The sequence below is a fragment of the Oncorhynchus gorbuscha genome, linkage group LG16 (genome assembly GCF_021184085.1).
Source record: "Oncorhynchus gorbuscha isolate QuinsamMale2020 ecotype Even-year linkage group LG16, OgorEven_v1.0, whole genome shotgun sequence".
In the NCBI taxonomy this organism is placed as follows: Eukaryota; Metazoa; Chordata; class Actinopteri; order Salmoniformes; family Salmonidae; genus Oncorhynchus; species Oncorhynchus gorbuscha.
Window position 1 is genome coordinate 7,806,590 of NC_060188.1, and position 18,009 is coordinate 7,824,598.

At 44.7% G+C, this 18,009-nt stretch overlaps 1 protein-coding gene across 4 annotated transcripts in view; it reads right to left on the minus strand.

The window, feature by feature from the left end:
• The window catches only part of cep112 (centrosomal protein 112), a 263,230-nt gene that overhangs the window by 223,966 nt on the left and 21,255 nt on the right, over positions 1-18,009 (minus strand). For all 4 annotated transcript variants that reach the window (XM_046306159.1, XM_046306155.1, XM_046306156.1 and 1 more), the window contains 4 exons: positions 13,969-14,056; positions 11,845-11,925; positions 7,624-7,671; positions 7,440-7,514 (listed from right to left, as the gene is read on the minus strand). In XM_046306159.1, coding sequence (XP_046162115.1) covers positions 7,440-7,514; positions 7,624-7,671; positions 11,845-11,925; positions 13,969-14,056 — 292 coding nt within the window. The remainder of the gene's footprint in view (positions 1-7,439; positions 7,515-7,623; positions 7,672-11,844; positions 11,926-13,968; positions 14,057-18,009) is intronic.

Consider the following 18,009-nt stretch of genomic DNA (forward strand, 5'->3'; position numbering starts at 1 on the left):
GTCTCCTCTCCAGTCTCCACCAGTCAGAATGAATATCACCACATTAGTCTCCTCTCCTCCAGTCAGAATGAATATTACCACATTAGTCTCCTCCACCAGTCAGAATGAATATCACCACATTAGTCTCCTCTCCTCCAGTCAGAATGAATATATCACCACATTAGTCTCCTCTCCACCAGTCAGTCAGAATGAATATATCACCACATTAGTCTCCTCTCCTCCAGTCAGAATGAATATCACCACATTAGTCTCCTCTCCTCCAGTCAGAATGAATATCACCACATTAGTCTCCATCAGAATGAATATCACCACATTAGTCTCCACCAGTCAGAATGAATATCACCACATTAGTCTCCACAGTCAGTCTCCTCTCCTCCAGTCAGAATGAATATCACCACATTAGTCTCCACCAGTCAGAATGAATATCACCACATTAGTCTCCTCTCCTCCGTCAGAATGAATATCACCACATTAGTCTCCTCCAGTCAGAATGAATATCACCACATTAGTCTCCTCCAGTCAGAATGAATATATACCACATTAGTCTCCTCCCCAGTCAGAATGAATATCACCACATTAGTCTCCTCTCCTCCAGTCAGAATGAATATCACCACATTAGTCACATTAGTCTCCTCTCCTCCAGTCAGAATGAATATCACCACATTAGTCTCCTCTCCACCAGTCAGAATGAATATCACCACATTAGTCTCCTCTCCTCCAGTCAGAATGAATATAACCACATTAGTCTCCTCTCCTCCAGTCAGAATGAATATCACCACATTAGTCTCCTCTCCTCCAGTCAGAATGAATATAACCACATTAGTCTCCTCTCCACCAGTCAGAATGAATATCACCACATTAGTCTCCTCTCCTCCAGTCAGAATGAATATCACCACATTAGTCTCCTCAGTCAGAATGAATATCAACCACATTAGTCTCAGAATCAGAATGAATATCACCAGTCAGAAATGAATATCACCACATTAGTCTCCTCTCCACCAGTCAGAATGAATATCACCACATTAGTCTCCTCTCCAGTCAGAATGAATATCACCACATTAGTCTCCTCTCCTCCAGTCAGAATGAATATCACCACATTAGTCTCCACCAGTCAGAATGAATATCACCACATTAGTCTCCTCTCCTCCAGTCAGAATGAATATCACCACATTAGTCTCCTCCTCCAGTCAGAATGAATATCACCACCAGTCAGAATGAATATCACCACATTAGTCTCCTCCAGTCAGAATGAATATCACCACATTAGTCTCCTCTCCTCCAGTCAGAATGAATATCACCACATTAGTCTCCTCTCCTCCAGTCAGAATGAATATCTCCTCCAGTCAGAATGAATATCACCACATTAGTCTCCTCTCCTCAGTCTCCACCAGTCAGAATGAATATCACCACATTAGTCTCCTCTCCTCCGAGTCAGAATGAATATCACCACATTAGTCTCCTCTCCCATCCAGAATGAATATCGATCAGAATGAATATCACCACATTAGTCTCCACCAGTCAGAATGAATATAACCACATTAGTCTCCTCTCAGAATGAATATCACCACATTAGTCAGAATGAATAATATCACCACATTAGTCTCCACCAGTCAGAATGAATATCACCACATTAGTCTCCTCTCCTCCGTCAGAATGAATATCACCACATTAGTCTCCACCAGTCAGAATGAATATCACCACCTCCACATTAGTCTCCTCTCCTCCGATCAGAATGAATATCACAGTCAGAATCTCCTCTCAGATCAGAATGAATATCACCACATTAGTCTCCACCAGTCAGAATGAATATCACCACATCTCCACCAGTCAGAATGAATATCACCACATTAGTCTCCCAGTCAGAATGAATATCACCACATTAGTCTCAGTCAGAATGAATATCACCACATTAGTCTCCTCCAGTCAGAATGAATATTACCACATTAGTCATTCCTCTCCTCCGATCAGAATGAATATCACCACATTAGTCTCCACCAGTCAGAATGAATATCACCACATTAGTCTCATTAGTCTCTCCTCCAGTCAGAATGAATATCACCACATTAGTCTCCAGTCAGAATGAATATCACCACATTAGTCTCAGAATGAATATCACCACATCTCCTCCAGTCAGAATGAATATCACCACATTAGTCTCTCACCAGTCAGAATGAATATCACCACATTCAGAATGAATATCTTAGTCTCCACCAGTCAGAATGAATATCACCACATTAGTCTCCTCTCCTCCTCAGATCAGAATGAATATCACCACATTAGTCTCCACCAGTCAGAATGAATATCACCACATTAGTCTCCTCTCCTCCAGTCAGAATGAATATCAGAATGAATATTACCACATTAGTCTCCTCCTCCGATCCAGTCAGAATGAATATAACCACATTAGTCTCCTCTCCTCCAGTCAGAATGAATATATACCACATTAGTCTCCTCTCCTCCGATCCAGACATCTCCTCTCCTCCGATCAGAATGAATATTACCACATTAGTCTCCACCAGTCAGAATGAATATCACCTCATTAGTCTCCTCTCCTCCAGTCAGAATGAATATTACCACATTAGTCTCCTCTCCTCCAGTCAGAATGAATATCACCACATTAGTCTCCACCAGTCAGAATGAATATCACCACATTAGTCTCTCCAGTCAGAATGAATATCACCACATTAGTCTCCTCTCCTCCAGATCAGAATGAATATCACCACATTAGTCTCCTCTCCTCCAGTCAGAATGAATATCACCACATTAGTCTCCACCAGTCAGAATGAATATCACCACATTAGTCTCCTCTCCTCCGATCAGAATGAATATCACCACATTAGTCTCCACCAGTCAGAATGAATATCACCACATTAGTCTCCTCCAGTCAGAATGAATATTACCACATTAGTCTCTCCTCCGAGTCAGAATGAATATCACCACATTAGTCTCCACCAGTCTCCACCAGTCAGAATGAATATCACCACATTAGTCTCCACCAGTCAGAATGAATATCACCACATTAGTCTCCTCCAGTCAGAATGAATATCACCACATTAGTCTCCTCTCCTCCAGTCAGAATGAATATCACCACATTAGTCTCCTCCAGTCAGAATGAATATCACCACATTAGTCTCCACCAGTCAGAATGAATATCACCAGTCAGAATGAATATTACCACATTAGTCTCCTCCAGTCAGAATGAATATCACCACATTAGTCTCCTCTCAGAATGAATATTACCACATTAGTCTCCAGTCAGAATGAATATCACCTCATTAGTCTCCTCTCCTCCAGTCAGAATGAATATTACCACATTAGTCTCCACCAGTCAGAATGAATATCACCTCATTAGTCTCCTCTCCACCAGTCAGAATGAATATTATCACATTAGTCTCCACCAGTCAGAATGAATATCACCACATTAGTCTCCTCCAGTCAGAATGAATATCACCAATGAATATTACCACATTAGTCTCCACCCTCCGTCAGAATGAATATCACCACATTAGTCTCCACCAGTCAGAATGAATATCACCACATTAGTCTCCACCAGTCAGAATGAATATCACCACATTAGTCTCCTCTCCTCCGATCAGAATGAATATCACCACATTAGTCTCCACCAGTCAGAATGAATATCACCACATTAGTCTCCACCAGTCAGAATGAATATCACCACATTAGTCTCCTCCAGTCAGAATGAATATCACCACATTAGTCTCAGTCAGTCAGAATGAATATCACCACATTAGTCTCCTCCAGTCAGAATGAATATCACCACATCTCCTCTCCTCAGTCAGAATGAATATCACCACATTAGTCTCCTCTCCTCCGATCAGAATGAATATCACCACATTAGTCTCCTCCAGTCAGAATGAATATTACCACAATGAATGAATATCACCACATTAGTCTCCACCAGTCAGAATGAATATCACCACATTAGTCTCCTCCAGTCAGAATATCACCACATTAGTCTCCTCCAGTCAGAATGAATATCACCACATTAGTCTCCTCCAGTCAGAATGAATATCACCACATTAGTCTCCTCTCCTCCGATCAGAATGAATATCACCACATTAGTCTCCACCAGTCAGAATGAATATTACCACATTAGTCTCCACCAGTCAGAATGAATATCACCACATTAGTCTCCTCCAGATCAGAATGAATATTACCACATTAGTCTCCACCAGTCAGAATGAATATCACCACATTAGTCTCCTCTCCTCCAGTCAGAATGAATATTACCACATTAGTCTCCACCAGTCAGAATGAATATCACCACATTAGTCTCCACCAGTCAGAATGAATATCACCACATTAGTCTCCACCAGTCAGAATGAATATCACCACATTAGTCTCCTCCAGTCAGAATGAATATTACCACATTAGTCTCCTCTCCTCCGATCAGAATGAATATCACCACATTAGTCTCCTCTCCTCCGATCAGAATGAATATTACCACATTAGTCTCCACCAGTCAGAATGAATACAACCACATTAGTCTCCTCTCCTCCGATCAGAATGAATATTACCACATTAGTCTCCACCAGTCAGAATGAATATCACCACATTAGTCTCCTCCAGTCAGAATGAATATTACCACATTAGTCTCCTCTCCTCCGATCAGAATGAATATCACCACATTAGTCTCCACCAGTCAGAATGAATACAACCACATTAGTCTCCTCTCCTCCGATCAGAATGAATATTACCACATTAGTCTCCACCAGTCAGAATGAATATCACCTCATTAAGTCTCCTCTCCTCCAGTCAGAATGAATATTACCACATTAGTCTCCACCAGTCAGAATGAATATCACCACATTAGTCTCCTCTCCTCCAATCAGAATGAATATTACCACATTAGTCTCCTCCAGTCAGAATGAATATAACCACATTAGTCTCCTCTCCTCCAGTCAGAATGAATAACCACATTAGGAGGACTGATGAGCATTGTTGGTGGTGCCCATTGAACCACTCTCTCTCGCTCCCACGTTTCCTCTCTCTCTCTCTATTCCTCCCTCTCACTCTCTCTATCCCCCTCTGTCCCCCCTGTCCCTCTCCCTTCTTGGCCAGCTCACTGAAGTTGATCTAATTGAGTACAGCATTTCTCCAGGGGGACATAAAAAGCCATGGCGATTAGAGTCAAGCCATGCTCAGTTTTATATTAACAGTGTGAGTAAAGGCGGGTGGGGGACTTCAAAGCGTCCTTTCAGAATGGGATTTTCAGCTTAAATCCACATAAGGAAAAACTGTCACCACTGGTCTGTTTTTTTTCTCTCTTAAAGGGGCATTCTGAATCATCCCTTTAGAAACAACACAAACGCAACACAAAGCGCAGCCTAGAACACAATTTTCATGCATAAGGAGATTAAACTCTTTACCAGAGTGACAACAGTGTGTCACTATGTTAAATTTGCTTTGAATGGGACTTAACTTGCGGTTCACAGTTTTGGGTTAATGTTATGATCTTGGACTCTTACTCCTTAGAATTTGGATTCACAAATTCAACGTTATCGCCTCGTTGACATGGAATAGGAGATTGACCAGGCCTACCTCCATCACTATGGATAAAGCCTACAAGGCCAGCATCCTGGAGTCGCCTCTTCACTGCTGATGTTGAGACTGGTGTTTTGCGTGTACTATTTAATGAAGATGCCAATTGAGGACTTGAGAGGCGTCTGTTTCTCAAACTAGACACTAATGTACTTGTCCTCTTGCTCAGTTGTGCACCGGGGCCTCCCACTCCTCTTTCTATTCTGGTTAGACCCAGTTGGCGCTGTTCTGGCTTGGATTTTGCTCTGACATGTACTGTCAACTGTGTGACCGTATATAGACAGGTGTGTGCCTTTGTCTAATTAATAGAATTTACCACAGGTGGACTCCAATAAAGTTGTAGAAATATTACAGCATGATAATGATCAATGGAAACAGGATGCACATGAGCTCAATTTCAAGTCATAGCAAAGGATCCGAATTCTTATGTAAATAAGGTATCGTTTTTAAAAAATATATAAATGTGCAACAATTTTAAAAACCTGGTTTTGCTTTGTCATTATGGCGTATTGTGTGTGGATTGATGATGTTTTAAAAATGTAATTCAATTTAGAATAAGGCTATAAAGTCATTTTTGGGGAAAAAGTCAAGGGGTACTGAAAAAGTGACTATGAATAGATAATAAACAGCGAGTAGCAGCAACGTAAAAAGGGGGTCAAGCAAAGAGTCTGGGTGGCCATTTGCATAACTGTTTAGCAGTCTTATGACTTGCGGGTAGAAGCGGTTAAGGAGCCTTTTGGACCCAGACTTGGTGCTCCGGTACCGCTTGCCTGGCTCCAGTGATGTACTGGCCTGTACACGCTGCCCTCTGTTGCGCCTTGCGGTCAGATGCCGAGCAGTTTTCATACCAAGCGGTGATGAAACCAGTCAGGATGCTCTCAATGGTGTAGACATGGAATTCGTTGAGAATCTAAAGACCCATGCCAAATCTTTTCAGTCTCCTGAGGGGAAATAGGTGTTGTCATGAACGCTTCACAACTGTCTTAATGTGTCTGAACCATGATAGTTTGTTATTGACAGGACTTAGTGCCTGTAAGAAACCTGAAGCTCTCAACCAAAAGGAGGAGAGGAGACTAGTGGATTAGTGTCCCGCTCCTTGAAAGTGTCAGCTTTAGCCTTTAGCTCAGTGCGGATGTTGCCTGTAATCCATGGTCTCTGGTTGGGATATGTACTTATGGTCAGCGTTGGGATGATGTCATCGACTCACTTATTGATGAAGCCGGTGACTGATACGGCATACTCCCCAATGCCGTTGGCTGAACATATTCCAGTCTGTGCTCTTAAAACAGTCCTGTATCTTAGCATCCGCGTCATCTGACCAATTCCGTATTGATCGAGTACTTCCTATGCTTGAGTTTTTGCTTGTAATCAGGAATCAGGAGGATAGAATTATGGTCAGATTTGCCAAATGGAGGACAAGGGAGAGTTTTGTATGCGTCTCTTATGTGTGGAGTGAATGTGGTCTAGAGTTTTGTACGCGTCTCTTGGGTGTGGGGTGAAGGTGGTCTAGAGTTTTTACCCCCCTCTGGTTGCACATGTGACATGCTGGTAGAAATGAGGGAAAATGGATTTAAGCATTCCTGCATTGAAGTCCCCGGCCACTAGGAGCCCCACTTCTGGGTGAACATTCTCTTGTTTGCTTATGGCCTTATACAGCTCGTTGAGTGTGGTCTTAGTGCCAGCATCGGTTTGTGGTGGTAAATAGACTACTATGGAAAATATAGATGGAAACTCTCTTGGTAAAGAGTGTTGTCTACAGCTTATCATAAGGTACTCTACCTCAGTATTGATTGAGGTACTCAACAGGTATTGCTTTCTGGAATGGTTGATGGTTATTAGATGGCTGTCTATGGTTAGGTGCGTGTTCTAATGCCCACCTCTTTCTCCTGTCTTGCTACTGGGGTCTGCTCATCAGTCCCGGTGCTGTTCTTCAGGCTGGATTTGAGGAATATCTACAGTATGGAAATGAAAGAGTGGGTAAGAAAGAGACGGGGGAGAGAGTGAGGAAAAGGTAACACTTATCTGTCGTCAACACACATGGGAACCCTCCCTTACACTTACCGGAGACAAGGGGACAGGGTTCTCTCTCAAATACCTGGGGTTCTCAATCTGCAAGAGAACAAGAAAAGAAACAGAAAAAAGCCCTTTACTTATTTTGCATCTCCTCCTTTTTCTCAAGACAAGGCTCCACCACACACACACACACACACACACACACACACACACACACACACACACACACACACACACACACACACACACACACACACACACACACACACACACACACACACACACACACACACACACACACACACACACACACACACGTCCCTCCCGACCTCCGCCCTCGGTTTGTCTTAAACAATACAGGACTTCAAACTTCAAAGGCCAGCACTTAACACACAGTTAGTTTCTTCCCTCAGCTCTGACTGTTTACAGAAAGGGAATACCTCGGGCCACTTCAAGGCATTGTGTGTGTTCAGCTCAGCTAGGCCCATTTCCGCTTGGCTCCTCTTTCTGCCAGTCAGCCCTTTTGTCAACCCCTGTTACTCCGTAAACTATCCATGACGCGTCTATCGGCCCAGAGAGACAGATGTGTATACATACTCCCTCACCAAACACGCCCGCTCTGTCCCCTTTGATTACACAGGGAAGAAAAAACACAATGAGACTGAAGAGACGGCTAACAGGAACGACAACTCTGACGTCAGCCCACCTTAGAGTGTGTTAAGACACAAGTGGACTGACTGACATGGCTATGGAGTAAAACCATCAATGGTTCAACTCTGTTAGGGGATTAAGCCGGGAGGAGAAACTCTACTGTAGCGAGTCGACGGTTTCATCTAATTTCTTTCTCCTTCTTCTCCTTTCCTCTTGTTGTGAGTGACCTCCTTATTTCTCTATGAACTTCCCAGGCAGCTTCACACAGTGTGGAAGACAGCTGCAAGGGAGCAGGCGGGATCACAGCCTCCTGAAACAGAGATCCTCTGACTTTGTAGATGACAACAAATGACAGAGAGAGAGAGGAAAGAGTTCTACAGCTAAGGCTCAAAGGGCCAGGGAGGGACGAAGGACGGGAGTAGAGTGTGTGTGTGAGTATGTGTGTGTGTGAGTGTGTTTGTGCGTGTTTTCTCTATGGTGTGAAGGTTCAAGTTGGTGAGCTCATTCAGTAATCCTAAATGAATGGGGGACTGAGGCCTGTTTGAAGGCCCAGAGCTGGAGACCAAACTGGTCTGAACTAAATGACATGTCAGTAAGACAGTGGACATCCAGTATACTCCAGAACGACCAATCATTCAATACTAAACAGGCAGTGGCTGGACAAACCTCTGCCCTCTGAGCATAGAGCTGGTGCAGAGAAACACTTTTGTTTAACCTCTGACACCCAGTTCAGCAAATCAGGCTTATAAATAAAAGTGATTATAAAGTCTTAACAACATTTTTGAATACTGAAAGACGTCCCACACTTACCTCCCTCTCTGTGGAGCGGAGAGGCCCACATCCAACTCTGGCCATGGGAGGCCCACATGCCAAGGCTTGCAGGGCAGGGCCAGACCAGACATTGGTGGTGAAACATAAACTGGTGCTAGACTAAACTAAAGTGTGTGTTTGCTTGTGATGTCTGCCCAGCACTGGTACTGGATCCTGTCTGTGGCATTCTCCCTGACAAGGACAGATGGATGAGGTGGCCGCAGACAGAGGAGAGAAGAGAGGAGAGAGGAGAAGAAAGGAGAGCCACTCCACATCAAGGACCTACCGCTCAAGCCAAACAAACACACGTTGTGATGCATCACTTCCTAACGTTGACCCAACGTTGGGCAACAGGTCTGTGAGGTAGACAGGGACAATCGACTGGACTAGGAGGGGAAAGACTGCGGTTGTTCTGTTCTCTCCTAAAGGTGAGAGGGAGAGACCTGGCTAGGTGGCTAGATGGCTCTGGGGTACAGACATTTCAAAGAGGATACCAGAAAAGTTTAAACAAAGAATGACCAGGCAAGACAGAATTACATTGAGGCAGCAGAGAATGCTGCAGACAGCTGGTAGTTTCAGCCACTGCAACCAAACATCCTGCTCTTAACTCACAGCCACACAGCTTAACTCTGTCTATGTTCCACAGTGCAGAGAGCACAGACACACAGCTTAACTCTGTCTATGTTCCACAGTGCAGAGAGCACAGCCACACAGCTTAACTCTGTCTATGTTCCACAGTGCAGAGAGCACAGACACACAGCTTAACTCTGTCTATGTTCCACAGTGCAGAGAGCACAGCCACACAGCTTAACTCTGTCTATGTTCCACAGTGCAGAGAGCACAGACACCCTGTCTACAGCAGAGAGCACAGCCACACAGCTTAACTCTGTCTATGTTCCACAGTGCAGAGAGCACAGACACACAGCTTAACTCTGTCTATGTTCCACAGTGCAGAGTACAACCACCTGTAGATCTATTATAGATGATGCTTGAGGTAGTGGAGGCTAGGGGAGCATTGCCAAGCACACTGCCTCTTATCATTATCACTACCACAACACAGAGCAGAGCAGGGCTTCACGTCCCCGTCTGATACAGGGAGAGAGAGATGAGACAGAATCATCAACTTCATCAAAAAAGAGAGAGACCCGTACAGGTGGAGGGGGAGAGAGAGGGAGAGAGAAAGAATAAATAAGAGAATAAAGACAACATCAGTGTACTGCTTATCTCTCCCAGGTCCAGTGACTCTCCAGACACAGGAGATAAGACAGGAACACATCTAAAGACTCTCAGTCTCCTCTCCTTCCTCCTCCTCATCCTCTAGCCCTCATCTCACTGCTCTCTGACTGTATCCCTGTGGTCTGACAGACAATGCAGCTGTGTAGGTGCTAGTCAGTAGTTGTGTGTCAGTGTGACAGGCAACGTGTAGTCTACTGGGCATGGGGTACTCTCTCATCCAATGGTGGTATATTTCATACAACCAGCCTGGAACTGGCTGTGACTGCAATATGCTTCTGAGGCGTCTAGGGCTCCCCCTCTGCTTCAAACAAGCAGGAATTGTAATCCAAACCCTGGTGTGAGAGGCCTATATACTGTACTTACGATGTTTACAGACATGGAATAAATTAGGGACGATTTTTAGCAGAACACAACATTTTGGGACATTCAGACAGAAATACAGTATATAACCTAAAGTATGTGGACACCTTCTCATCGAACATCTCTTTCCAAAATCATGGACATTAACATGGAGTTGGTCCCCCTTTGCTGCTATAATGGCCTCCACTCTTCAGGGAAGGTTTTCCACTAAATGTTGGAACATTGCTTGCAGCCACAAGAGCATTAGTGAGTTCGGGCCCTGGTGTTGGGCGATTAGGCCTGGCTCGCAGTCAGCGTTCCAATTCATCCCAAAGGTGTTCAATGGGGTTGAGGTCAAGGCTCTGTGCAGGCAAGTCAAGTTCTTCTCCACATATCTCGACAAACCATTTCTGTATGGACCTCGCTTTGTGCACGGGGGCACTGTCATGCTGAAACAGGAAAGGGCCTTCCCCAAATGGTTGCCACAAAGTCGGAAGCACAGAATAGTCTTTACACCACACCAGCCGACGCTTGGCATTGATCTTAGACTTGTGTGCAGCTGCTCCACCATGGAAACCCATTTCATGAAGCTACCGACGAACAGCTAGGCTGCTGACATTGCTTCCAGAAGCAGTTTGGAACTCGGAAGTGTTGCAACCGAGGACAGTGTTGCTCCTAGACGTTTCCACTTCACAATAACAGCACTTACAGTTAACCAGGGCAGCTCTAGCAGGGAAGAAATGTGGCAAAATGACTAGTTGGAAAGGTGGCATCCTATGACGGTGCCACATTGAAATTACTGAGCTCTTCGTTTAGGCCATTCTACTGCCATGTTTGTCTATGGAGATTTCATGGTGGTGTGCTCGATTTTATACACAATTAGCAATGGGTGTGGCTGAAATAGTCATATCCACTCATTTGAAGGGGTGTCCACATACTTTTGTATATATAGCACAGGAGGTTGGTGGCACATTATTTTGGGGAGGACTGGCTCGTGGTCATGGCTGGAGCGGAATAAGTGGAATGGTCTCAAATACATTGATACCATTTAATTTGCTCTGTTCCAGCCATTATTATGAGCCATCCTCCCCTCAGCAGCCTCCAGTGATATTTTGTGCATGTTATGCATGCTTATCGGACTAGAATATGGAATCATGTTGGCTCTATTCGTGGCATTTCTATCTGCCACGTTCAACAACGTTTGGCTACTGAATGTGGCCCTGGCAGACATACCCCCAGGTTCCAGCTGTTGAGGCGAGCTTCCAGGTCACTGTTGTCAGGAGACGGCACCACTGGCTTCCTGTGGCCATCCACCTAGGGACCAAAGAGAATAGGTGATATTATTGAGTGTGGGACAACAAGTGCACATACTGTTCAGTAGGGTGTGTTGTATTCTTATCCCCCAGCCCCACCCAACTGCTTCTCCAACCCTTCTTTACTATACTCTCCTCCCTTCCATTCCTTTTTCTTACTCTCCTCTCTCCTTTCCTCCATTCTCCTTCCTTACTCTCCACCCCCACCCTCCTCCATTCTCCTTCCTTACACTCCTCCCCCCACCCTCCTCCATTCTCCTTCCTTACTCTCCTCGTCCCTCTCCTCTCCTCCATTCTCCTTCCTTACTCCCCCCCCACCCTCCTCCATTCTCCTTCCTTACTCTCCCCCCCACCCTCCTCCATTCTCCTTCCTTACTCTCCTCCCCCCCCCTCCCCTCCATTCCCCTTCCTTACTCTCCTCCCCTTTCCTCCATTCTCCTTCCTTACTCTCCTCCCCTCCTCTCCATTCCCCTTCCTTACTCTCCTCCCTCCTTTCCTCAATTCTCCTTCCTTACTCTCCTCCCCTCCTCTCCATTCCCCTTCCTTACTCTCCTCCTCCTTTCCCATCCCATTCTCCTCCCTTACTCCATCTCCCTTCCATTACTTCCTTACTCCCTCTCTCCTTTCCTCCATTCTCCTTCCTTACTCTCCTCCCCTCCTCTCCATTCCCCTTCCTTACTCTCCTCTCTCCTTTCCTCCATTCTCCTTCCTTACTCTCCTCCCCTCCATTCCCCTTCCTTACTCTCCTCTCTCCTTTCCTCCATTCTCCTTCCTTACTCTCCTCCCCTCCTCTCCATTCCCCTTCCTTACTCTCCTCCATTCTCCTTCCTTACTCTCCTCATCCCTCTCCTCTCCTCTCCTCCATTCTCCTTCCTTACTCTCCTCCCCTCCTCTCCTCTCCATTCTCCTTCCTTACTCTCCTCCCCCCACCCTCCTCCATTCTCCTTCCTTACTCTCCTCGTCCCTCTCTTCTCTCCTTTCCTCCATTCTCCTTCCTTACTCTCCTCGTCCCTCTCCATTCTCCTTCCTTACTGTCCTCCCCCCACCCTCCTCCATTCTCCTTCCTTAGTCTGGTCTTCCCTCTCCTCTTTGCCTCCCTCTCCTCTTTGCGTCCTCCTCCTCTCTCCTTTCCTCCATTCTTCCCCCCCCTACCCTCCTCTCTCCCATTCCTTACTCTCCTCACCTCCTTCTCCTCTTTGCCTCCCTCTCCTCCTCCTACCCACGCCAGATGTTTGGCGGTTCCAGACCATTACCGTCCCCGTCCTGTCCCCCTGCAGTCTAAATTCCAGTCCAGGGGTCACAACGCTCTCCCCTCTGTTGTTTTGCTCAGTCTTTTGTTACAGGGCGCCCCACTCCTGAAACGCTGTTATATAATGTGAACTTTACGTGAACGTTGTGTGAATGTTATGCAAACGTTTCCAGAGTGCTGCTGTTGATTCAGGATCAGGTTCTGTGAACATTTCGTATATACGTTATAATGTGAACATTTCCAGGGTGCTGTTGTTTTTCGGGTCAGGTTTTGCCTGGGGTTGGGTTTGGGGCTTGGTGAGGGTGAGATATCTAAGAAAGAGAAATATCCAATAAAGTGGAAGTGTAGGCATTTTGTTAACCCGACTGAAATGATGTGATGGGTGGACCTCTCCCTCTCTCTTTGTCTCTCGTAACAGAACAAGGCACACTGCCAAGTTAACACCTCATATTACACAGACAAATGACGGAAATACCAGGCTGATTAAAATGGTCATAGTCCTGATTCATCGCCTGTAAATGTCACCCACAGTGTTTATTATCATTGATATCGCGGTATGCCAAGTACGAGTGTCACGCACGGTGTAATGTCATACTCTCTGTGTCGCAGCCATTCAACCTACCGTGTGAAAATACAATCAATGGTATGATATGATGGAGAACGTCATTACAGAATAGAATATGTCCTGCCTGAAATGTAAGACTCTGTAATTACAAACTCAGTAACTAAGATAAAATAGACTAAACGTAAAGAGTTGCCAAGTAGTGACAAGGAGTGTTGTAGAGTACTGCTGACCCCTTTGTTGTGGTCTTCAGAAGAGTGTTTCACTGGGCTGGAGGCCAGGGGTCGAGATGGAGACATCTCATCATATAGCCGTCTTCTCCTGGATACAGAGGGAATATGAGAGAGAGAGAGACAGAGAGACAGAAAGACAGAGAGAGAGAATGAGAGAGAGAGAGAGAGAGAGAGAGAGAGAGAGAGAGAGTGAGAGAGAGAGAGAGAGAGAGAGAGAGAGAGAGAGAGAGAGAGAGAGAGAGAGAGAGAGAGAGAGAGAGAGAGAGAGAGAGAGAGAGAGAGAGAGAGAGAGAGAGAGAGAGAGAGAGAGGTGAGAGAGGGGGAGGGAAGGAGAAATGTGAGAAAGAGAGGGAGGGAGATATATAGAGAGAGGGAGGGGAAAGGAGAGATGGAGAGAGAGATTTACATTAGGAAAGATTGAAGAAAACAACTAAATACAAAGATCTGAGTGTATCACTGGTTATATTACAGGAAACAGCTTCACTCAATCACTGGCTTACATTATGTCTATCAATATCATTTGTAACTCATCAAATGTGAGTCGTGCAGTACAGATGTAGGATCTTTATATTTTGACCTGCATTGTCGCAGCAAAATAATACTGCAGCAACATGATTTGAAAGGCTATTACATTTACATTTAAGTCATTTAGCAGACGCTCTTATCCAGAGCGACTTACAAATTGGTGCATTCACCTTATGACATCCAGTGGAACAGCCACTTTACAATAGTGCATCTAAATATTTTAAGGGGGAGGGGGGTGAGAAGGATTACTTTATCCTATCCTAAGTATTCCTTAAAGAGGTGGGGTTTCAGGTGTCTCCGGAAGGTGGTGATTGACTCCGCTGTCCTGGCGTCGTGAGGGAGTTTGTTCCACCATTGGGGAGCCAGAGCAGCGAACAGTTTTGACTGGGCTGAGCGGGAACTGTACTTCCTCAGTGGTAGGGAGGCGAGCAGGCCAGAGGTGGATGAACGCAGTGCCCTTATTTGGGTGTAGGGCCTGATCAGAGCCTGGAGGTACTGAGGTGCCGTTCCCCTCACAGCTCCGTAGGCAAGCACCATGGTCATGTAGCGGATGCGAGCTTCAACTGGAAGCCAGTGGAGAGAGCGGAGTGACGTGAGAGAACTTGGGAAGGTTGAACACTAGACGGGCTGCGGCGTTCTGGATGAGTTGTAGGGGTTTAATGGCACAGGCAGGGAGCCCAGCCAACAGCGAGTTGCAGTAATCCAGACGGGAGATGACAAGTGCCTGGATTAGGACCTGCGCCGCTTCCTGTGTGAGGCAGGGTCGTACTCTGCGGACGTTGTAGAGCATGAACCTACAGGAACGGGCCACCGCCTTGATGTTGGTTGAGAACGACAGGGTGTTGTCCAGGATCATGCCAAGGTTCTTAGCGCTCTGGGAGGAGGACACAATGGAGTTGTCAACCGTGATGGCGAGATCATGGATGATCTCCATGAAATTATTATTAGCTGGTGAGGCTATTTCCTGCGGGGCAGGAAAATTCTGAGCAACAAAAGAGTGATCAAATGAAGATCCTACAGCTGTACTTGCCTCATTTCTGATGCATCTATGCTTTTAGCGCACTGCTTTACTCTCAAAAACGAACACCCTTGCCTCTCGCAATTGATTTTTTCCTACTAGCATTGGCTTTGCTGATAGCTAATTTATTGTGGAAAAAAATACTTACCATGACTGAGATGTGGGATCAATACATTAGATCAATACATTAGAGTAATATTATTTTTCACAACATTATTTTGGTAACTCCAAGTTTAAAAAAATGAAAAGCTAGGTAGTTAACTTTAGCTAGCGCTAGTCAACTGTACCTGTGCCAAAACTGGTATTTCTTCTCTAGCTTGTTTCCATCTTTAAAAATAAAATGGTGAGCCAACATGTTTCCAGCACTTTTATTTCCATGACTGATTAAAACTCGCTTTTACATGGCTCTCTCTTGTTCTCCTGCAACAGACAAGGTGAGCAATATGTTTGGAAAATCGAATCGTAATACATAGAATCGTGAGAATCGCAATACATAATGTATCAGCATCTACACTACCAGTAGAAAGTTTGGACACTCCTACTCAATCAGGGATTTTTCTTTATTTTTACTATTTTCTACATTGTAGAAAGTGAAGAAATCAAAATGATCAAATAATACATATGGAATCATGTGGTAAGCAAAAAAGTGTCAAACACATTCTTCAAAGTAGCCCCCGTTTGTCTTGATGACAGCTTTGCACACTCTTGGCATTCTCTCAACCAGCTTCACCCAGAATGATTTTCCAACAGTCTTGAAGGAGTTCCCACATATGCTGGGCACTTGATGGCTGTTTTTCCTTCACTCTGCGGTCCTACTCATCCCAAAAGATCTCAACTGGGTTGAGGATGGGTGACTGTGGAGGCCAGGTCATCTGATGCAGCACTCCATCACTCTCCAAGAGTAAACCAGATGGGATGGAGTATCTCTGCAGAATTCTGTGGTAGACCTGCTGGTTAAGTGTGCCTTGAATTCTAAAGAAATCACTGACAGTGTCACCAGTAAAGCACCCCCACACCATCACACCTCCTCCATGCTTCACGGTGGAAAACCACACATGCTGAGATCATCCGTACACATACTCTGAGTCTCACAAAGACACGGCGGTTGGAACCAAAAATCTCAAATTTGGACTCAGACTAAAAGGACAGATTTCCACTGGTCTAATGTCCATTGCTTGTGTTTCTTGGCCCAAGCAAGTCTCTTCTTATTCGTGTCCTTTCGTAATGGGTTCTTTGCAGCAATTCGCCTGATTCACGCCGTCTCCTCTGAACAGTTGATGTTGAGATGGTTACTTGAACTCCGTGAAGCATTTATTTGGGCTGCAATCTGAGGTGCAGTTAACTCTATTGAAATTGTCCTCTGCAGCAGAGGTAACTCTGGGTCTTCCTTTTCTGTGGCGGTCTTCATGAGAGCCAGTTTCATCATAGAGCTCAATGGTTTTTGTGAATGCACTTGAAGAAACTTTCAAAGTTCTTGAAATTTTTCGTATTGACTGACCTTCATGTCTTAAAGTAATGATGGACTGTCATTTCTCTTTGGTTATTTGAGCTGTTCTTGCCACAATACATTTATTTTGCATAACTCATGTACACTACCGTTCAAAAGTTAGGGGTCACTAAGACATTTTATTTTTTAAAGAAAAGCACATTTTTTGTCCATTAAAATAACATCAAATGTATCATAAATACAGCGTAGACATTGTTAATGTTGTAAATGAGTATTGTAGCTGGAAACGGCATATTTTTATGGAATATCTGGCTCTAACCAGAATAGAAAGAGGAGTGGGAGGCCCCGGTGCACAACTGAGCAATAGGGACAAATAGATTAGAGTGTCTAGTTTGAGAAACAGACGCCTCACAAGTCCTCAACTGGCAGCTTCATTAAATAGTACCTGCAAAACATCAGTCTTAATGTCAACAGTGAAGAGGCAACTCTGGGATGCTGGCCTTCTAGTAAAAGCATTCAAATAAAGCATTATTTGTTCAACTGCAACTTCTGGGGTAACTAGCTAGCTTAAGCTTGGTACCTAGCTAGCACCAATACAGCCAGCCTGAAAACAATGACCAGTAGAAACTGCAGTCATTTTCATTTTTTTAGCAATGATTTTGAAATCTTTGTGAGTAAGTATTAGCTTGGTAGCCACTTGATGTTTGCCGAACTTCAGTTCATGAAAATAAATAGCTAGCCAGCTACTTAACACTGTTGCCCAAAGCTAACGTTATAAGCAGCCAGCTAGCTTAATCTGGATCGTGAGGCTCAACCAGACCGGGGTATGTGTTGTGAAACTAGCCACAATAAGGATAAGGCACAATAGTGGAATTTGCGGTTTGCCTTCAAAATAAAAGTACCTCTTTGAAAGTGATGCAGAAGGTTACAATTAGTGGAATCGTGCCATATTTAGACTAGATAATGTTAAACAAGGTTGTAAAGTGAAGCAATAAAATGGGGTATCAGTCTAGTCAGTGACACCCACAGAACACAACTGTGAAGAGTTCAC